The sequence below is a fragment of the Cuculus canorus genome, chromosome 3, assembly GCF_017976375.1.
Source record: "Cuculus canorus isolate bCucCan1 chromosome 3, bCucCan1.pri, whole genome shotgun sequence".
In the NCBI taxonomy this organism is placed as follows: Eukaryota; Metazoa; Chordata; class Aves; order Cuculiformes; family Cuculidae; genus Cuculus; species Cuculus canorus.
Genome location: NC_071403.1, coordinates 92901190 through 92924897, shown reverse-complemented (window position 1 = coordinate 92924897; position 23708 = coordinate 92901190). Strand labels below are relative to the sequence as shown.

At 39.5% G+C, this 23708-nt stretch overlaps 1 protein-coding gene across 15 annotated transcripts in view; it reads right to left on the bottom strand.

The window, feature by feature from the left end:
• The window catches only part of ESRRG (estrogen related receptor gamma), a 400770-nt gene that overhangs the window by 162269 nt on the left and 214793 nt on the right, over positions 1 to 23708 (bottom strand). The window contains exon 1 of one of the 15 annotated variants that reach the window (XM_054061953.1): positions 2162 to 2423. The exons of 13 other annotated variants lie outside the window; for them this stretch is intronic. In XM_054061953.1, coding sequence (XP_053917928.1) covers positions 2162 to 2217 — 56 coding nt within the window. In that variant the 5' untranslated portion in view covers positions 2218 to 2423. Of the gene's footprint in view, positions 1 to 2157; positions 2424 to 23708 lie in introns of those variants that run through there. One more of the 15 variants, XM_054061964.1, reaches the window with a different exon arrangement.

Genomic DNA, 23708 nt, shown 5'->3' with positions numbered 1-23708 from the left:
GACTCAAATTTACCAAACACAGTGAGCCACAAAGAGCAAATGCACACAGTGCACGTAAGCTATCTGGAGTTACAAATCTCCTCAGTTTTCTATGTTTGGCATTCAGAGATCATGTTTAAATTTCCTAACTAGTCTAGTCCGTGTGCTTCCCCCCCCCCCCCCCGTGCCTTTTTTGGAGTGTTTCAATTGCCTTTCCTTCTTCCAACAGCTGTGACAACTGTTAAAACAGTCAGTAAAATTAAGTCTGCTCTATAATCCTTTAGTCAACGTTACATTTTAATCAGAGGTTGAAGGAGATTTCACGTTATAAACGTACTGATTCATTTAGAATGATTAAACAGACACATATGTCAAAATGAGCAGATATATTTATTGCATCTGTTAGCTTATTAACTGTTAGCAATTATTACAGTTATTGTTATTGCTGAAAAAGCACAAAAGCCAAGGTTGCAGCTGGCTTTAAGTTATTGCATTCTTTAACATGCTCTGCCTTAAAATCAAAGCATACCTTGTGACGGTCAGGCAGATGTCTGTGCACTCCCAAAATGTTCAGACAATTTTTAGCTCAAATACTCTCTGCCCTCATCCATAACACAAGAACTGCAGAAACTACTCTACTTATTTTCTATGTCCTTATGCTGTATGTGCACATCTGTATGATAATACATAGACAAAACACAATTACTATATTAATAACATGGAAAACTCTAGGGCTTATTAATTAAGACAGATAAGTAGATGTGTTTCTGAACGTTAGCTATTTCTCCGCGTCCACTCAACCACACATGCTTCAAATCCTACGCTTGGACCATATATCGGGAGTGTTTTAAGATTACTTTTAATTGAGCCAAAGAGGAAGACAAAAATTAGTTTGAATCTTGCACCAGAGCCAAAAAGACATGTGCCCCGATTTCATTTAAATGCATCTACTCTAAGAGGCTTATCTAAACTAATCATTCAAATTAGCTGTAAGAAGGTAAATTCAAGAAAGCTCCTTTGGGATTGGGGGGGAAATATCCACGAAAAGAAAAAAAAAAAAAAAAAAAAAAAAAGGAAAAAAGAAAAACAACAACTTGGGATCTTTTTAGGCATTTTGTATAAAACACATCACTCTTAATAAAAGCTGTGGAAACTGCATTCCTACATTTATGAAGCTACCTTAGAGCACGCAGCAGCTCGCAGCGCACTAACCACGTTTGAGAGGACAACCTATCTCTCTGGTTCTGTTCTTTTATTTTCTCTTTTATTCATCCCAGAGCATCACAGCGGGTCCCCCCACTTTTCCCCCACATCGTGCTCCCGTGCGCCAGGCTATCTATATTTCTTACTCTCCTTATTATTTCCCCTGATCCCCCCGCAATTCACTTTTTCATCTCCGGCTGAATCACCCCCGGGGATGCGACAGGCAGGCGGTAAGGACAGCTAGTGGGCATCTACCTATAATACACCGTCCCCTCCCGGCACAGCCCTTCGCAGGCTGCGCCGAGGGCGACGCTGGCTCCGAGCCTGGGCTTTCTCTCCGCTGCTCCCGTCCCCCCCTCGCTGTAACAATACGAAGGCGCAGCCTGGCTCGATATAAAAGAAAATGAAATGGATCGGTGACAGCTCCCGTGACGTACCGATATTTTAATCCCCGGCAAGTTCGCGAGCTTCCCCCCCCCCCCCCGCGCCGGTTTGGTTTGGGAGCTACGCTTGTCGCTCAGGTAGTCAAGAAGTGCCAGCTAAGAACTGCGGCTCCTTAAAAAAGTATTTCACTGCCTTTTGGAGGCAGAAGGAAGAGCAAGATCAGCGAAAGTACGGAACAGTCGTCTTGTGTCCCCGTTCCCCGCCCTCCCCCTCCCTTTCCACGGGTCGCTCACGCCGTGCCCGTCCGGAGCGGCGCCTCGCGTTACCCCGGGGCAGGGCGGCCGCTCCCAGCCGTCGCCCTGGCGGAGCCGGACGGGGCGCTCGACCGCCAGCCCGCAGCAACGCGGGAGCCTCTTGCCCGCAGCCCCGCGGAGCGACCCGCGACGAGCGACCCCCACACACACACCTCCAACCGGACGCCCTCTGTCCGCGCGGACACACACACACACACTCCGCGCGGAGCTCCGCGTTACCTGCGGCGCCCTGTCATGGTTTGGGGTTGGGATGAGGGGGGGGGGGGGGAGGGTGTACCTACTCTTCCTCGTAGTGCAGGGAGAGCGGCTCCGGCAGGCAAAGTTCTACCGAATCCATGTGCGCCCGGCGACCATTCTTCGCGCGCGCCCCCGCGGTGAAGTATATAGATATACGTATATATGTATATATAAAATAAAAAGGCAAAGTTTCCGTGGCCCGCGCGCGCCTCGGCACACGGGCGGGCGGCTCCGCGGGGCGAGGCGGCGGCGGCGGCAGGCGGCGGCCAGTTGGGACCCAAGAGCTCGCCCGCGCGCCTAATCAAGGACTTAAAGCCCCGCTCGGAGCTCATGAATATGCAGTAGGGGGGGCTTTACATATGCAGTTCTTCCCCTCACTCCCCCCCCCCCCGCCACCCCGGAGGAGGAGGGAGGGAGGGAGGGAGGGAGGGAGGTGGAGGCGGGGGGGGGGGGGACGGGGGACACGGGACGGACGGCGGATTGGTGGGGGCGGTGTCCAATGGGGATCCAAGGCGGCCCGCGCGGCAGGTAGAGAGGGGTGGGGCCGCGGGGCAGAGCCCGTGGCGGGGGGCAGAGAGCGCGGACGGGGACGCGCCTCCTCCTTCTCCTCTTTCTCTGCTCCCTCCCCCCCCGCCTTTCCCCAGCCCCAGCTCCGCGCCTCCTCCTTTCTCTCTGCCCCCCCCACCCCCCCAGCTCCGCGCGCAAAGGCAGAGCTGCGAAGTTGCCGCTTTCCTTCCCCCCCCAACCCTTTAGAGCCGTGACTGCTCGGCGCCCCGGGAACAAATAAATAGTGGGAAACGCACCGAGCGGAGCCTGCAGAAGAAGAAGCCGCTGGGTAACTCAACTTTTTTCATTGTCATCCCAGTGGCCGGGCTTTGGGGGGGGAGGGGGAACGGTGGGGCGGGATGAGATTTTGTTATATATAGTATGTAAAAATATGTATAAATCATAGAATAATAGAACAGTTCTGGTTGGAAGGGAGCTTGAAGATCATCCAGCTCCAACCCCGCCCCCCGCGATGCCAATGCGTATGTAACATATAAAACTATGTATTAAGGAAATACAGATCGTAGAAATACAATATGTCCTATATATCATCATATAAGACCATAACAATTAATATAAATATGTAATTATCTACTTTAAAAAGTGTCATTTTGTGTTTATTAAAAAAGGACTTTCCTCACAAAACGAGCACTCAAATCCATTCCTCAACAGAGTGGGTGCCTATGTTCATGTAGAAGTTAGCTACATCTTAACATTTCAGGTATACACTCCTCTGCGAATATTTAGATGTATGCATTTAGGTGTATACATTTATTTAGACGTGTATATTTAGGTGTGTATATTTATTTAGATATATACATTTCGGTGTATACATATATTTAGGTGTGTATATTTAGGTGTGTTTAGATGTATGCATATACATGTAAAAAGAAATAAAAGCTTTGGCACTGATCAGTTTCTTCTGTAACCGTGGAGGGATTATAGTGCACTAACTTAACCTGCTTCATTTTAACAAGACGGGGACTGTACTGTAGTAGGTCTGCATTAGTAAATCTGGGAGTGTGCAGAGACCTCTACAGCATTTGGGGGGTTGCATTTTCATGAAATGAATTTTACCAAACTTAAAGGGAAATAAACACCTAGCCCTACATGTATGTATGCCTACATAAACATCCCCAAGCTCAGTCCCAGCAAATCACTGCTTGGCGCCAGCTCAGTTGCTCAGCACTGTCATATCAAAGGTCCCTGATTAAACTTCTTCCAAGGAAATGACACTGTTTGCACTGAAACACATGTACACACTCCGTTTTGAAAGGATCGGTAATGAATTGGGGATGCATATTTTCTCTCAAAAGCTACTGTTTCTTAGTTAATATTACAACTAAGAGACCATACTTATTTTCCAGGATCAAAAGTGTTTCTGCCTCTACCAGTGTAAGCAGGTGCAAGCTATTGCGGGGGGGAAGTAACCAAACCACCCAAACCCACCACCACCACTACTGTGAAGACCATATTTTTTTATAATTCAGCTCAACTCTTCCAAAATCTTTTGTGACTGGAGACATCATGATGCAAATGGCAATCCTGTAGATCAAAACAAATCAGTGCACACCCTCAGAATGCATTAATACCGTTCAAAAGTGGGAGAGCAAATGCCCTCTCCAAATGCGTTTCACTGCATTTTAACAAATAAATACAGCAACAAAATCTGACTTCAAAATACATAAATTTATATAAAATACATAAATTATATGTTTGTATATGTTTACATCAGAAAGATTCCAGTGTTATGTGTCTAACCTGATGGGAAGACTGGGCCTGCTTCCTGGTATAAATACATGCCAGTTGAGGAATCGGAACTCACACAGCTAAACTACAGCTCTGAGTACTGTGTAAAGCCAGATAGTAAAACTTTAATTACCAGTAGCATTGTGCTCTGTATATTGTTAAATGTGAACTCTGTAATTAAGATGTAAATTCACTTGTGAGCAGTGAACTTAAAAGTTCTGAAATATAAAGTAAAACACAAGCACTCTGTAGAAACATCAGAAAGAGAAAAATCAGGTTTTATCAAATTTTGAAATGAGAGGCATTTAATCATGTTACAGTATTAGAACACCCTCTAAGTAACAGTTTGATAAATGTAGATTTTGGAATCAAATCAGAACTTGAATATGATATCTTTATGCATAGGTATTTGTATTATTATGTAAACCCAAAGTAGGGTTCCTACAAACTAATTTACATGTGCACATTGGCAAGGTGTGAAAATACAAATACCTTGTTCGTACTGTGTGTCTGAGTGTTTGTTTATAGATTTATACCCCAAATAGCTATTTTTCAATATTTTTATGCTAAAATTTCTTCAATCTCTTCATGTGTATATGTTTTCTTATTTAAAATTCACCCATAAAGAATCCCTACACATGAGTAATTTGATAATGTCACTTTTCTGTATCAAGTTGCCTGGACTACACCTTCCTTAAAATATGGCAGCTAAATCATTTTGAACCTTAAAAAAACACAGCGTGGTTCGATTTCTACTTTTGTTCATTATTTCCTGATATTATATATTTATATTCAGGTTCTGAAGCATTGTCTCTTTCCTTCTGTCCTCCTACAAGCCCTGCTTTTTCCACAGTTTCCACTGCCCTGTTTGCTTGTCTTCCACGCTCCTCCACAGCCCCAAATAATAAATTTTTTCCTCTCTCCCTATGACCCATCGCTACCTTCCTATCAGCCATCTTTCATCCAAGCAAGCGGTTCTTTTCCCTGCCAGTGCTGCTGCTTGGAGAACCAGAAATACAGCACTGTACTTTGCATGTTGATAAACAAAGCAGTTGGCTTCATCCCCTGGGGACTGAAAGTGTCACCTCCACCAGACTGGGGCCTGGAATTCCAACAACATTCTTGAACTTGGGTTTCACAGTTACCAATCAGTTTAGGGGAGGGGGGGAAAAGAAAGAAATAAACTGGGGCTAAGCGAAGCTGCATTTTCTCAAGCTTTTCTGTAGAAATAAATAAAAATAGTAGTAGAGAAAAGAAAAGAAGAAAAAGAGGTAGCAGTTTACTGAATTTTATCAGGGGATATAGAATAAGAACATGCGTGCAGACACATATCTGCACTAACACTAACTTATCAAAAAATACAGTGCAAAACGTTACCACAAGGAGTCTATACAAAAGAGGGGTGGTAGAATTAGAGAGAGGAAGGAAAAAAATCATTGTGAGTGCCTGCACCAGTCAAGGAGCTTTACTGAGTAGCACCTGCATTTCCACCTTTCTCTGTGCATGTATTTTTTCCTGTGTGCCAAACAGTACATCATTAAGCATCTTCACATTATATACTATAGACATTTTAAGGCACCCAAAAGCCAGATTTTTAAGATGCAACTGCCTCATGGCAACTGATGAAGTAAGACCCAGTGGCACTTCACAGAAGCCACACAGTGTGTTGTGTCAAATGTATATTTACCAAAAGGAGCAACAAACCAAGCCATCTGGGAAGCAGCAAGAATATGAAAGAGTCTGTTAGCTGCTGAGAATTTATTTGAAAACAGGCATACTTTATATGGAAATTTGCCATACAGCATGAAGCCTATCTAGAAAATATCATATCATTAAGAGTTCGAAATAAATACTGAAGCATCATCAAATACGTGATTTTCTCTTTATTCACAGTCCTTAAGTAAAGAAACACAAACCAAATGTGCTATGCTACACTATAGCAAGATGAACATTAGAACAATATTGTCACCGTCTACTGGTCTTAAAACACTTTGTGCTTCTCACTAGAAGGCACTTTGTGCATCCCTGGATGTACCGCTAATGAGGTAAAAAAAACAACACTACAAAAGTTCCAAATTCTGCTCACTTGTTTGTACATAGTTGGACAAACTGTGGCAGGTTATTACTTTTAAACCATCTGCTACTTCAATCTGTATTTAGCATTAATTACTCCTTGTTTTGATCTTGGGGGAAAAAAGCTCACAGAAGACAATCTCCGAATGCTCTTTAGAACTTTACCACACTGCATTCATTCACAAATACACAGAGCAAGTCTTTTTGCTTTTGCTGCTACATTCAGTTCCAGTATATAAAAATGTCTCCGTGAAATAACAGCAATCACCTTACCATGTTACCTAACTATGTTCAATTCATCTGTTCTCAAATAAATACTCCATATTTTCTCCTCGTTTTATTTTCAAGGGCACAGGCATGAGTATTTAAATGACTGTCTTTGCTGGTACAGAATAAAAACCATTCGCACTGCTATAAATGAAAATTATTCTCTTGATGAAACACCTTTTCCAAAGCCTCTGACAAAAAGAAAGAGAAAAAAAAAAAAAAAAAAAGAAAGGGAGACACACATACATGGTCTGTCACCCACCAAAAAAGGTCTACTCCCTAAAGATAATTCAGGCACACACTTCAATGTGGATATCTCACTGTTACCCCAAGCTCTTTTTTTAGCATAAGTTTCTTCACAGAAGCTGAAGTGCATTACTGTCTCAGACAGCAAAGGATAAGATGACTGAGGGAATTCAGTTGCTCTGTTTAATTAATACAGGATTATTTCACTTTCATTTTGTGAAGCTAATAATATGACTGGTGGAATGTCAGTAAAAATTAAATCATAAACTAGTGCAGTACCAAAGGGAAAACTTACTTTAGTTATGGAGTATTCCCAGCAGAAATCTTGAAAATCTTATACATATTTACACTGATAAAATACCACATGTACTTCATGGGATACTGCAAGCCGCCTACAATCCTTGTGGCATGTATTTACAGAGTAAGAGTTAACATTTTGAGATTATACATTAATAAATGAGTTGCAGTTATATTGTTTCTTGAATGTTAAGCACCACATACTAAACGCAGGAACACATTCAAGGTCAATGTCCTATTTTAGACCTTTTCAGCAGCTGTGATATTATGATAATCACACTTAAAATATTCCTATAGAAAGAGTAAATTAGCCCTTTTCACTAGAAGGATTATATGATAAACAAATCTGAAAGAGGACAAATTCAGATTTCTCCACCCCGCCCCCCCAGGGCAGTAAATTGCTGTCCGTTCCTGTGATGGCTTTTCTATCCAGTAATTTAAAAAAAGTTCTCATTATTCTGCACTCACATTACCTTTTGTTTTTTTTGGGAAGGCCTCACCTCTATAAAAATACCTTCCTTAAAAAGTAAGTGCTTGTGCTTTCTGCTAGAAACAAAACATTCCTGTTGACATCCTATTCTATCACCTGTACTGCAGTGAAATGTAATATCCACCAAACCAGAAGGGAAAGAAGAAAACTTAGCATCAGCAGCTATTCGTAAGCAAGATTAGGGGTTTAGCTCCATCTAATTGAGGGATGAGATGTGTCCCTCAATGGGTCTCTTTCCACTCCCCCACCAGCCCTTCTACTTGACTGCAACCTCAAAGTGCTAAAAATAGAAGAGGATGGAGCGTAAATATTTCCCCAGTGAAAACACCAATAATCTTTACTGTGAGCTGACATGAATTGCTTGTTACACTGCCCTAGGACATCATGGCTTGAAGCGAGAGTGCGCACACACACAGAGCCACCAACCGTCCTCAAAGCTCCTGTAAGGTGTATTTGTGCATGTACATGTCACAGAGGCTCCTACCACATCTGACTTGGAGCTAGTGCACCTGAAGTACAAAATGCACTCTCCCCCTAGCCTGCCTTTTTGCCCACCCTCCCCGACTCTCCCAGCCCATCTTCCATCACTCTTCTTCTTTTTTCTCCCCCTGCTCCCCCTCCACTCTCTTTGCTGTGGCATTTTTATTATTAATGTTATTGCTATTATTACTGTCCAAGCATAAGCTGATCCACAGGGGAGCCTGTGTAATTTAACCCCTCAAGCACTAAATTTCTTCACATGTGCCAAAAACACAGGTTTGTTGTTGCCTCCAGCAATATCCCAGGAAGACGAGTGATGGCGGTGTCATATCATCACACAGCGACTTAAATCTATTGCGACACCGGGGGAACGGGTAACTGAAGAGATTTACAGAACAGGCTCCTTGACTGAATACAAAATGTTATCCCCTTTACCAATAAACTCAAGTCACATGAAACAAAGTGAAACAAGTTTTGCCCTCCTATGGCACATCATTTCCATGACTCTGCTTTATCAAAACCTATCACTGCATTAGCTGTCCCACTGTACATCTTCTAGCTATACACTTTTTTCAACATTTTTGTTCTCCCTCCTTTGTTCTTCTCATGCTCTCTGATTAACAAACAGCCAGATCATGTTAAGCTGCCAAGAAACAGCCTCAGAAATCTTTTATCCATACACTAGATGACTGGAACCATCACTTACATAAGGGTTATCTCTACATGCGGTCTGACATCTAATGCATGCTTTTTAAAACAATAGATTAAAGAAGTTGTACTTTTTTGAAGGTGCAAAGAACACTAAATTATAAATACACCCAGTTTAGCTACAATAAATACCAACAAGCAGGAAAGCATCTATTTTAAGTACTGAAAACCAAAAAAAATTATCTGCTTGTCAAGCAGAGACTTTCTGCATGGGTGTCCTACTTTTGTTGTCCATGACTATCAAGGAAGAATTCAGTGTAATATAGAAGTATATAACTGTTCCCTCTAAGATCATAGTGAGCTACTCCGTCTTCTAACATTTCACCGACCCAGGAAGCAAGAATTTTGTGCAGAGTTAATACTGGAGACAAATGAGGCTAAGGAATTGCCCTCAGCTCATGATATTCACCAGCTGATCGTGCTGGTGAATCAGGGCTTTCACCATGGGTAATGAACAGCTCTGAAACAGAAGAAACCAATAACAAAAGTTGAGTTTACCTGTACAAAGCTAAACAAATCCTCCCTCCCCATGAGGTACTAGTTACCCTTAACTCATCTCTACACACCTCAGATCTAAGGCAGATAGAGATTTCCATACTAAAGGCCACTAAAATCTGTCCTTATGATAACATCTAGTTTTTTCTTTTTTTATACATAGCTTCTTTTCAATGCATTTATCAGCTGACCGACTAAGCCCTTAATATTTAAAAATTTGTATACATGCATGTTCAGGCTCCAAGTCAAATAAATTCTTGGACACACAAGTACGTAAACTAAGTAGAGGAAGGCATTAAAAAATTCTTTTCCTCAATCATTAATATGAAGAGACTTAAATGAAAGGTTTTCGTTCATATACAACAGACAGCTTCCAGCAATTCAAGGAAATGTGGAATGAACCACCAATTGCTCTTTTCCCGGGTCCTACAGCTCCATCCACTTGAATATCAAAAATCTAATGGTCTCAATGGAATATTTGAGAGAACATATCAGGGTGCACTGAGATGCTGTACACCACTGGGTGGGAGGCCTGGAGTACTAGTCAAATATCTATCAGTATGCACCAGTACAAGTATAATAACCCTGCTATCTCCAGTAGGTTTGTGCACAAATCATATTAACATCTTTAATACAATACATAAGAATCACACATCAAGAAAATAAAGTCTGTTTGTTGTGGTTATTACACTGAAACCTTTTTTTTTTCTGACTGTATTAGTAAATATGATTAAATGAGACAATAGAATAGTAACATCCTTCTGCAGCTAAGCCCTTCTATTATCACCTATGTTTCTGTCCCACGGCAGCTTCACTGCTATTGACCAGACAGTTAGCCCTATTCAATTATTCAATTTCAAATCAATAGATTTTGCTCTGTCTGTAATGGTTAAGGTGTATCATATGCATTTGATCTTCCAGCTTAATTCATGTGCTTGCAAATTCAGATTTATATTCTAATTTCCTTCTTAAGAGTCATGCAAGGCTAAGTTTTTCATATTAGTTTTTTTATCCCACCAGTTCTGCCTCCATTTCAGGTGTTACATTTCCAGAAGTTTAGCTTAACTTACCTATGACAGAAATTTCTGTCTTTCACAGATACAAAAGGAAAAGTGTGAATTGTAATTATTTCATTGAAGTATGCTGAATAAAGCAATAAAATAGCAGTATGACTTTTAAGCAGATCCAGTCAATATTTTCCTGCTAAGGCACTCACTCAGGGTGTGAATTGATCCAGAAAATACCTGCACTTCTGACACTTGTATCACAAAACATTTGGTTCAATTACTGTAGATGCGCATGTATACGCCTATACCTACAGAAACGCACATGTAAATCTATTATATTATAGGCTTTTGGTTATCTACATACATTTACAGACAAAAGTATGTAGTAAAAAAGCTAAATCAATGTATGCCTGCAGAAGCGAATGGCTTTATCTTTCATTCTAGTCAAAACCAACTTCATTCATTTTGACCCTCTTAACTCCCCGCTTCTCTGCTTAAGGAGCTTCCAGGTGAGCCGATTTGAAAGCACACCAAGTTGCAGTGTGTTACATGCCTTACTGCTTCTCATCCAGAGCCAGATTTTGCAGCCCTTTCTCAGGCAAATTCATGTGAGCTTGCGTAGCGGTCCCACCCCAAAAAAGAGTTGTAGAACAGATTCCTAATACCTACTTTCTGAGAACACATACATTTTTCTGCATCTAGAAAACATATCTAATACTAATGCTGAGTACAGTATCTTTGCTGACCAGATAACACAAAAGAATACAGTTACAACTTATCTGAACAGGAGTTCAAACAATACTATCCAATGCATCACCGAGTTCCTAGGGAACACCCTTGCTGTCACTTGCCTTGAACCTACTCAGGACTATGTTTGATACAACTGAAGTTTATAAGAATGAAGATGATGGCAAGGAGCTGTTATAATAAGAATATCTAAAGCAATTTCTGCATACAACCATTGCAATGTGGCTGTTAAGAGACAGGCAAGAATTCCTCTGTCAGCGAAACAATAGGGCTTAAAAAATTGGAAAGGCTTTTAGAAATAAAATATCAAAAGGAAAAGTTGCTACTCAGTCTTCCTACTGACCTGTTTACTCCAACTTCAGATTATCTGCTCCTAAGGCATTAGCATAAACTGCTCCAGTCTTATTAAAGGCCATATCTATATTCTTTAGCACTGTTTGCATTTGGTACACATATTTTCAGAATGCTAACGGTCTTTATTCAATAATGAATTTGGCAGCAAAACAAGAATCGTTTCTCTTTTAATATTATTTTTCTAAATATATTCTCTAAACCTGATTTGAGTTAGATCCTTGAGTCAAGCTTTGGAAGATGCAACTCAGAATTCATGAACAAAGTGAAGCACTTAAGCAAATCAGACTTTTATTCTTCATGCACTGAGAAGCCTGAGATTTAAGATGAAAGAGCTGGGCTGCCTTTCTCTTTCCTTATCCTGCAAGGTCCCTCATTTTCCCTGTTTTCCCAGTAGATTTACTTGTAAATCTGGCGACAGCCACATTTGAAGTCCTGAGGTCTGACTCCTGACCTCAGTTATGTTAGCCCTTCCCTGCAGAAGTACCACCCCTTGGATCACTGACTTGCTATTATTCTACGGTTAATAGACCTGACCTGTGCAATATTTTTTTATCTGGCTACAGTCCTATCTCTAAATTCTCTATTTTGAATGAATACCGATTTTGTGACATGAAGTCTGCTATATAATGAAATGCAAACAATGAAAAGGCTAAATCAGTTTACAAAAAATCTATTTGTCAAACAGTGTGGAGATGCTCCCAATTTAGTCTGGGCAGCGCATGCAGCTCTTGATAAGGGAGTTAAAACCAAGCTGTTCCACGGCATAAAAATAAAAGCATCTGCAAGAGAGATACATTTTCTTTTGGAGAATCTTCCCTGTAACCTGTAGCTAATTATAAAAATAAATAAATAAACAAATACACCCCCCCCCCTTGGATTCTGCAGGAATTTTCCAACAGCCAGGAGCACTGTTATAGTAGGTAACAGCAAAGGCCTCCCCAGCGCAGTCCCCTTATGTCACATTTGCATTTCTATTCAGCTACATTGCCTGACAATGAAGCAAATGGGTCTGCCTTATCTGTACAATTCTGGACAACAGAGATTTCTAAGCCATACAAAGGAACGAGCTTAACATTCAGCACTCAACACCTCCCGGTGCCCCCCCCTACCAAGCTCTGCAGGGAATGCAGTCACACAAACACCTGTCCACACCAAAACCTGAAACCTGCACAGGGTATCCGAAAAGGAACTGGTTAAAATAATAATTAAAAAACTATAATAATAATTTTAAAAACATTTAAAAGCTATCGTTACTTTTAAGAAGCTTGCCAGCCTCGAGGAAAAAATAGTCCCAACTCTCAAGATTTTCAGGCTTTGTTTGGACCGTAACAGAGAAGTAAACAAGCGTTCCTGGAATGTAAAAGTAGATAATATCTAGTCAACCATTTGCGACTCCCGCTGTCCCTTTTAGGCTAGTTATTTAATACAGCAGATGAAATCTAGAGATCCTTTTATCAGGGAAATGTCATATCACCCTAGTTTTCATTAGAAAACCTTTAGCAGCTAGGCTGGCTAACTCATGCCATTTCATTGCAGTATGAGGAAATTTCTGGCTAATTCCTTCAAAATTAATATAGTCTCATTTAAAATGACACAAAAATATCTGCACAAGCTGAAATCTCCACATCAAACTTCTGTTAGGATAAGACTTAAGCCAGTTATAACACAGACTAGAGCTTAAAGCAGCAAGAAAAGAAAAATTACAGTGACACAGTTCTATAGACACTTTGGCTTTAGTATGGCTTTCCATGAGATACATACACACACACACACACGTTGTATCTGTCTTCTTGGCCCTCTACCTCATTCTCAAAAGCTAAGGGCAACAAAATAGGCTTTGTGCACTCAATATGGAATTCAAGAAACTTTGTTGTGGAGGGGTTATCTACATGTTTATTCCCATATACAGAAGTAGTCTGGGGTAGCAAGCATGGAGAAAGGGGTGGGAGACTGTCTTGTCTTTTTGTCCTACTTTCCATATCCTAAAGCACAACATACATTTTATGTAGCATACTGAATTTTACATTGCTAGCTTATACTTTAATTGTCCTGAACTTTGAGGTAAGGTTATTCTTTGCTGTTGAACAAATGCTGAGTTTCTCCCCAGAGGTGGTTGCAACGAGTAGTGATTCTCTGTCTTTTTCTTACTCACAGTTTTGAAGATTTACATGCACAAATATCACGTTAACATAAAATGAAATTATTATTGCCAAAAAACAAGGCAGTTAATCCCAGAGACAGTGAGGAATGCAGAACGCTTACTTGGATTCAAAGGAAACATGAAGCTACTTAAAGCAGCCCATTGTTCTTAATTTTACTACTACTGATGCTTCAAAAGCTGCTGTCTGTTGTTGCCTTTGCATGAGTTGGAGCAAGAGGTTAGGGTACATCCTGCCTCTTCAAGTGCTAGTGAGCAAACAGGCAACTCCTATTATTCTTAGCACTGAAAATGGCTTTATTGCCAAGGAGGTAAGAAACTATCAATTGTCCTGGTATCATACCTCCTAAAGCAATGCAAATCCTGCAAATGCTGTCAAGGTTTTAACCTCAACCATGCAAGCATGTGAGCGAACTTTCTACAAGGCATGTATATGACATAGCACAGAGCAAAATTTAGTCCTTAAACATGCTATGATAAAAATAAAACACAGAACAAAATTAAATATTTGCTACTAACATTTTTCTAGACTACAGAGTTAGAGATATTATGAGAGATCACAAACTACTACACTATTGGAACTACTGGTGTCTGTTGACTTATTAAAAAACAACTAGTACAGATGGAAGATACATTTGGTATCTGGATGGCTAAGAAGAAAAGTAACCACAGAAAACTTTGCCCACAAATTGGTCCAAGGTCTGCTTGAATCTCAAATCAAGTCATCTAACAGGTTTACATAGCTATTCAAATGAAAATAACCACTTACCTTTGGCCCTGAGGACAGAAGTTGCAGACTACACTTTGCTGACTGTATACAGAGTTTGTGTATTGCATCTTGAACATACCTATCAGATGTTTTCTACAAGCCTGTCCCTTCTGGAGTACAGTAAGCAACAACACAGCTGACCCAGAAGGATTAGATGAGAAATTCAACCAATTAATGAGCCCCGCAGGCAAAACATTGTTTCTTCTGCTCTTTGGGGCACTCACAAGGTCAGCTGTTTTGGTCCTTGTTTTTTCTTTTGCCCAGCACCAGGTCAGATTCACTCATCTGTAACTGTACACAGAATTTGTAAGACAATAGAGACCACACAAAATCCACTTGTCCCCACTATCAAGCCAAACAACATGATATATTTTGTCTGATTCCCACAGCAAGGGAAGAACCTTTCCAGCCAATTCACCTTTATCAAAATATGCTTCTGTAACATTACCTTACTCCTCCATGGGCAACAGTTTAGAATTAGGAACCACTGTATTTCCCATTTCAGGAAATATTCTGGAACACAACTTCAAATATTCTGGAATACATCTCCATTCCCCCATCCTGCTCTGCTGTCTTTCTGATGATCACTTTTCTGAGTGTCACATGGCACAGTTTTCTTCCATCTGCCAGGCAAGTTTCCAAAAAAGTATACCAACTTCAAGAAATGAGGAATCTGAATAGAAGACACATTCAAATAGAATGCAGAAAAATGATCAGCTCACCTCATCTGTTTCTCCAGCAATATGTGGACTGTTACTGTCCAATGGTCTCTTTGGTAATAAACTTGTCCCACCTCCCATCTGCTCTTCTTGCTGGCCTCCTGCCATTTCAGCCTCAATCCTTTCCTGTCTTCAAGATGTCATTCAACTTCACTTGCTCCCCTACCCATTTGTTTCTCTTTCCAAGTGAGATCAAGCATACATCTTTCTGTGTCTCTCACTCCAGCCTTTAACTTCTGCTCCATCTTTTTAGTAAGTGTCTATGTTTCTGCTCCATTTATCATAGTTGGCAGTATGCACTATGCAGGTGTCAAGGAAACCAAGAGAGAGTTCACTATTCATGATATTGCCTTTTCAGCCTTCTTGTGGCTTGCCATTGAGTGTCAGCTCCTTAACACTAAGCTCTATGTTGAGAAGAATGTGTATCAGTTAAAGACAAATTACTTTAAGTCAATACAAGGGCACAAAAAGAAACAAGGCTGCTTGAAAGTTAGACTTTTTCAGCCTCACTCTGATCTTTTCCTAGATTATTTTTCTTTTTATTTGCTCATTACCTGAGTTTTTATGTCACTACAGCATTTTTCCTTAATGGCTAAAATTAAGCGTATAAGCCATTGCACAATCTGGACATAACGCGCACACAGACATCTGTAAACGTGAATGACTAACACTTGACTTTAGTAAGTGCTTCCTTTTCACATCAATACCAACTTGCATTTCACTAAATGTAATCCAGCTCATAAAAAGAAGTGTCTTGAACTTAGCAGGACAGAAGTCAATACTGAATCAGAAACACCTGCCTGTCTTTCTGCAAAGACTGAGGGCAAAACTCCACCCATCTGATCCACTGTCTCTAGCAGTGAGGAGGAACAGCCTTCCTTGAGGCTGAGAACAAGAGACCTCTGTGCCTGCTACCAGTCAAGATACAATGTTTCCAACACAATTCCACAAACATCAGGAACCACAAGCCACATTCACATCCGGGAAAACTGGTTTCATTCAGAATCTCACCTGAGAGAAAGTTCCCCACACATATAATACTTCAACAAAATACAGGCAATTAAAAGCAACTGTGGCAATAAATACTCAACTCCAATTGCAGGTATTGCTTTAGAACGGTAGACAGAGGGGACTTGGGAGTGTTTTATTTTTTCTCCTTCAAAGATACTTTTTATTCTGATATTTCAAGTACAATGAAATGTCACTTAACCATAAGCTGCAGACCATTAGGAATAACTTCACTATTGCAAGAATCTAGCTTAGTGAAGACAGAGTTGGCAATGAAAATTGACAAAATGCACACATGACACAGGTTTTTAGCCCAGACAGTTCTTTAGACAAACGCAGTTTAAAGATGTGATGAAACAAGGGGAGAGAACTGACCACTGACTTTGTAGTAGATTCTGGATCACTTAACATTTTTCATTTCACTACTTTGAAATATACGATATAGTTGGGGTTTTTTTGGGTTATAAAGCCAAGTACAGAAGTTTCCGTACAAAGTATTTTTATTTATGATATACAATCAAACTTGATAACCACTGCAGTCCCGTTTAAGCTCAAACTCTACAAACTACTACACTGGAATTGCACATATCCAACAACCACACAGTTAGCTACTTTCATGTGGCAAAGGACCAAGGACAGACATCGCTTACAACCTTAATTTCTAACACTTCTGTGCAGGCTACATTGCCATTTTTACCCGTTAGTGTGACAACAATAACAAAGCCAGATTTTTTCTTACAGTAAAATAGGCAAAGTTTCCAGTTTCTGGCCTAGATAAGCATCATCTAATGCATAGTTTTAATTGTTTCAATTACCAATGCTACACATTTTTTTAAAAAAAGCCTGCAGAATGGTTATGTGATTGGCAGAGTCCATCTGACAATTTCTCACATCTTTCACATAATTTCTGTGGAAGGAAAAAAGACTATTCATGTAAGTATGTAAGTACAAAAATAGAACTAAAACTAAGGACCTAACATAAAAATTTAGCTTATCAACTTCCAAATCTTCTCAGGGAAGTAGTTTCAAATTTTGCCAACACAGTAAATATTATGTTGCAATCTGAAATTCAAATCTGAATATCTAGACAAGCCATTTGCTGTAATTTATCTCTCGCTAGAAGGCAAAAAAAATATTCTAATCCTTTGATCAACTATATCTCTTCATGTTAATCGGAGACAACTACATAAAGTCCTCACTTCAAAAAAACAGTACACTATACAATTGCTTTAAATACTCAAACCTATTTCTACCACCTGAATCCACACCTACAGAAGAAGGGCAACAGCGTGGAGTGGATCAAGGTTACAGCTGAAAAGGCAGAAAAAGTGTAGGATAACTACACTCTGGGAATGGGAAACACAACTTAGCAGGTAACACACGTGACACATTATGAGCAACGGCAGATTACAATGATATAATGAAGGGATGCCTCTCCTATCCTGAAAGGCAAGGACAGCACAAGACAATGACCCATCCAATTATCTCTACTCTTATTTTATTCTTCATCCTTCAGTCAACTCTCTCAAGCACAGGAAGCACCCTCTTAAATCAATCCTACGTTCATTCTATTTATCTCCTTACAAGTGTGCTCATTTTATTCTGGTCTACTCGCTGTCTGACACAACTGAGAAGAACAAATTAATGTGAGCATAAAAGTCTAGCAGACTCCGTCTGTAAGGAGCTACCACCTATTTCTCTTGTTACATCCCCTCCCCGTTACCAAAGTACTATTAATCAGCCTCTGTGGCAAAAAAAAAAAAAAAGCTATTTACTACCCATTGCTATGATAGACACAGGGGCAAATCCACACCCTGTTGACCACCACTCCATAGTTGTTTGCATTCTCTCTCTGGTTCGACAAGTCTGTGCTGATGGCACCTGTTAAAGCTGCTTCAACTAAGCTGTTCTGCATTTGTCTGGCTGGATTTGGACTTCCCAGATCCCTGACTGAATACAAAGTGATTTGAAAAAACAGTGTTTGGCAACAAGCACAGTGGGGAGTACACTGTGTGTTGGTATACAAGAGCACAATGTGTTCTTCATAACATCACTGAGGGAGCATGCTGCTAGAATCTCTCTGCTGTCGAGATCAAAATGGTCTCCTTTGTTGTCAGCTGTTTAATAGCAGCTGTTTAATGTAATTCCAAATGATCTGCTTGAATGAAGTTGTCATTCTTACAGTTCACTTTAATGTAGTAAAAAAAACCCCTAACCCTCAGCTTGGCCATGTTATTTTTCTATTGTTCATCTGAGAAGTTGTACTCCTGTATTTCCATTCAAAATAATAAAAGTCTGATTTCTAGAAAATAAACCTGAATTTGAGAAAGAAAGAAAAAAATGGCAAAGGATCAAATATTTATTTCAAAACACTTCCCTTGTGGACACCGGAGAGTGGTTTGATTAAAAAATATCTTTGCTGTTAAAAAAATTGCACAGTTTCAACTGGTCAGCAAATACATGAGCAAAAAGAATATCTATTTCTATACCTATCTCAAGACATTTGCCCCTAATGGGGGTTTATAGTTTATTGTACTGCATTTGCTAAAGCGAAAAAAGTTGCAGAAGAATGTTGATATAGTTTAAAAAACATACATACTCTTCTTGATGAAGCAATTTCTCTTACAGAAATATGGTTTTATAATGTGCGTGGGTTTTGTTAAAATCTGTTTGATTCCAAGAGTGATAATAAGGATCATAATCTGTAAAAACATTTGCAGTTCTCTGATGAACAATAGAGGGCACTAATGCTTCTAATCTGGCAAACGCATCACGCACCAGACAGACAAAATAGCGCTGGTACTTGTAGCACACAAACCATATCATCTATGCTAAATTCGTAGATAGTAGAGAGGATTTCTGCCTCTCAGAAAAGTTCTCTTTGTCCTTTAAACTTCCTTTTTTTTTTTTTTTCTTTTGCCTGCAGAAAGTCGGATGTGATAATAACACACTAATACTTGAAGCCTTTCAAAGTGTTATTTTCTTTTGTTCACTGAACAAAGCAGACACAACTTTTCCTCATACAAATCCCTCTGCTGTGTACTCACCACATTCTTCTCTGTTTACCTATAGCTCTGTACAGCAGTTCAAGGTAAAACAATTCCACTGATAAATGCAGAAGTCAGAGGATGCTTAACATGTATGTTACCTATATTCCTGGCAAGATGATGTAGAAATATTGGCTACAAACATCGACAATTGAGACACACTGGGGTACCACCTGAAAGCTCTAAGTTAGAAGAGCTTATTGGGGTATCTTATATCACTAAGCATTTTAAGCAGTTACATCTAGTTCCAAAAAGATGCAGCTACTGAAAGTACTACTTTCAATAAAAGGCAGGTGCAGAACAAGTATTTTAGAAAGGTTGTGCGCCTTAAGCTACCTTTCCACTCTAAGTGTTAAAACACTCATTCAGAAAACAGTCTTTTCCCCCAGAATAAATCTCAAGAAGACACAAACTTTGTTAGAACTGCTAGTAGCTGAAGACAATCTAACTTGTTTCAATGCTTGCCAGTCTTTCTCATCTCTATTCGGACAAACAAGATTTATTTCTCAGCCTTGCAGATTGGAACTTTGGCAAGGGAGACTTAAATACCAGACTTAAATGAATTGTTGCTAACATTCTGAAAAATTGGTAAATGCAATTTGATTAGTTTAGAGCAATTGTTATCTAGAGAAACATAATACTAACATCCTGGTGTGGTAATTTCAGCATATATTTTAAATGAAAAATTAAACATATGTCCCGGCATGCACTGCAGACTGCAAAGTCTTCATGAATCGTATAGCTTAATTTCTGACTCAATTTCAGAAGTGACACATCAGATTTTCAAAGATACCAAAACTCTAGCAGCTCTCACAATATTAGCATCTTGTCTGAGTCAAGTGATACAGCTTTAAGGACACGTTAATAGCTAGGCTCAAATCTGAAAGTTGGACTCAAGTTACCTCCACTACAAAAGCAAAATACACATAGAGAAAATAACCCAAACTCGATATAAAATGTGCTGAGTTTCCATCTTCTGATCTGGAACTTCTAAAGACTTTTTGGCCACAGATCCAAGATAGTCTATGCAAGTACTAGACATTCTATATTTGAATACACTGAAAAGGTCAAAAGCCTACACAGTATTCAGCCAACACTCATTGGAGATTTCGGACATCAAAAGATCATTGCCTGACTTCAAAGAGTTTTGGTTGGGTTTTTTTTTTTTCTTTGTTTTGCTTTCTAAATATGACGTTAATGCAAGCATTCTGCCTTTGCTCTCTCTTTTTTTTTGTGCCATTCAAGAGATTGGCTTTTGCATATTTCTCCACTTCCCCCAAGCAATCATAAGAGATGTTGTAAACTAACAGTAAAACATCTACAAACTGTGCTGTGAGGGATTATCATTCCAATTCAGAATATTATATTAAGGGTTATCATACCAATGACACTCAATTGCGTATCGTCAACTAGCTTGAGAGACAAGTAACAGCCAGACACTAACAGCATCTGTGATGCTGCCCAACACAAAAGGAAACATTCTGGCTGTGGCGACAGACAAATTCTCACTTATTCCTATGCTAAAAGTATAAACAGACCAACTCCTGGATACTAAGACTTACTTGAACATTTTGTGTACAGTAAAACTGCAGCAGGTCAACAGGCATAGCTATACCAAGACAGGTAATAGTTCCATAGGGCAGATCAAAAAGAAGAGACTTTTAAAAATAAAGACAGGAACCTTTGATGGGTTGTATTATTTTGAGCAACTCAAACTCATTGCTGTTTTATCATAGGAGCTCTATACAAGCATTAAATCCATAGACAAACAAAGAAAAAATATTGCATAAAAGTTCAAATTTCTACCACTTGTCCATGAATCATAAAATTTCCTTGCCTGGCATTCAGTAATTCACCAATGAGCCCTACCCCTATTCTCACCCTGTATGTCACACTTGGCTGTCTTGCAGTCACTGCTTGGAGCCCTCAACCTAGGTCAGAGGCTATGCTGGCTTGAGCGTTCCTCTTTCCCCTCAAGTCATAAGTATTCTTAAAGATTGAGTTTATCACAAAACTGTTGAATATGTAAAACTGTAGATTCCAAATACTTTGAAGGACACATGGTATGACTTTATGACTTGTCTCTGCTACTTGACACCATCTCCACATTTTCCTCAACACATTGTCCACCTTTTCAAAATACTGATGACTCTGTCTGTCTGTAATATCAGTCACTTTCTCTACATTATTTTCCTTTCATTCTCTACATTTCACAATCCTGTATGCAAAGTGATCCAGAGGCCATCTCAATACAGGTTTTAGAATTTACTGGTACCTAATCCACAGTTTTTATTGGATGTACACTTAGAACTACACTGAACTAAATTTTATTACTAGTAACAACACTGAGTCTGGAATTCAAAAGGATTTACTTCAATAAAGTTAGAATGGACTCATACCAGCACAAAACTAATCTAGAGACTAATGAAATAAGAAAGGACTTTTATCAAACAACTATCCTAGCAAGGTCATTTTTATTCTTTTCCTTTTATTATTGACCTGCCTGGAACAATAACCAACATTGCTTGGAAATGCATTAGGAAATAGCTAAACTATGCTTATGCACAACTGTTTAGACACCAGCAACTTCCAGAGAACATCCAAAGTCTTTGGAAATAAATAAATAAATAAATAAGTAAATATATTACCCACATAATGATTTTTATGGAACTTTTAGACCATTTTTGTGGAACAAATCCAGATACTTAATCTAGTACAGCCAGATACAAAGATATAACTACTAAATATTTTTGCGGGATATAGTATAGATACAATTTCTTGCAGTTTCTTCACATTCACCCTTCAAATTTTTCTGCACTATTTATTTGATCTCTGTCATGGACTTTAAAGAAAGGGGATTATGTTACTAACCAATTGTAGATTTGAAAAGAAAAAAAGTCCAAGATTATGGAAACAGAACTAAACTCAACCAAACTTCTCTAGCCTTAAAACTAGGTGAACACTGGACCTCTCTTACTCCTTATGGACTGAGGGGTAGTTATTCATCCAGATATTAATTCTTGCCAAGGATTTATCCTCCAAAAGAGAAAAGAAGGTGCAAAAGCGAGTGGACGTTTGCATCATAAAGGTGTGCCATTACCAATGCCTGGCATTAGCACTGGCTGTCTTCTCTACTAGTGAGACTTGCAGCGCTGAATCAGTAAGTGCATTTCACATTTCATGAGCGCCCAAAGCAATAGTTTTCAAAACAAGAGGCAAGTTAATCAGCAAATTGCAGACCGTATCCTTGGAGCCAAAAGTATTCTCCTACTCAGCCTCCCAGTCCTTCATGTCAATAATACAAAATTATTATTTTAAAAATAGTTACATACTCCTGATGCCTAAGCATAAACAAAGAAAGGCCATTCCCACCTTAAAAATTATGAATACCCTTTCTATTAAGCAGGAACCTATTTCCTAATGGGAGGACATGACTTTGAAGTGTTTTTTGTTTTTTCTTTTCCATAAGCAATATACAGAAGTTCAATTATTCATAAGAACTAATAGTCCTGTAAATAAGGTCTGGAAGACTGCGCTCCATGTTGCCAAAACACATCTTAAAGCACAAAAGACAATTTTAGCCTAGCTTGCAAGGAGGTGCGATCTCAGGAACCCTGGCTGGAGAAGGCAGGGTTTGTAAATCAGCTTTTATTCTGTGTCGGGAGACGACTTATAGCAAGTTAGAACATACAGCAGATTTACACCAGCCGGAATTGCTAACACAAAAACAAAATCACAGAGCACCTATCTATCAAATGATAGCCTGAAAAGCAAAGCATAAGTCTCAAAAATCCAGTTTTCATGAAACCAATATTCGATTCCTCCAGAAAGGCTGAGGTTTGATGTGCAACTGTATTCAGGAGGTTCACTGCTTTGGTACGTCTTCATAAGAAGCATTCCCACCTCTTTAAAGCAGCAATTCTGCCTGCTTCAATCACAAACGGGGAATGATTTAGTATTTTTGTTGGCTGGTTATTTATAAGAGATCTACTCTAGATTAGTCCTGCTTGAGTGGCATCATAAATGGCTCCATTCCCCAGCAGTAGTCTACTTCAGATAGGAACCTGACAACCTCTACTTAGTGTGTCTTTCATAGTACACAATGAAGTGTAAAAACTGCTGTGAAAAAGCCTGTGTTTCAAAACAAACCATCTCAGTAATAACCACTTAAAAACACTTTTTATTAATATATTTCTTTGTGTACAAAATAAAAGCTTAATGCTACAACAGTCCTTTGAAATTTTTTTTTTGTTTTGTTGGGGTTTTTGTTCTCTAAATGAAGTACTGCAGCAGCTTTTATAACATCCAAAATAAATTATTTGAAATAAAGCGTTAAAGCGAGGCTCATGAAAGGGTTGGGTTTTCCCTCATCACAGCTTAATAACGTGGGATTTTCAACCAAAAAGCTTAATCAAAATCCAAAGTGGAAAT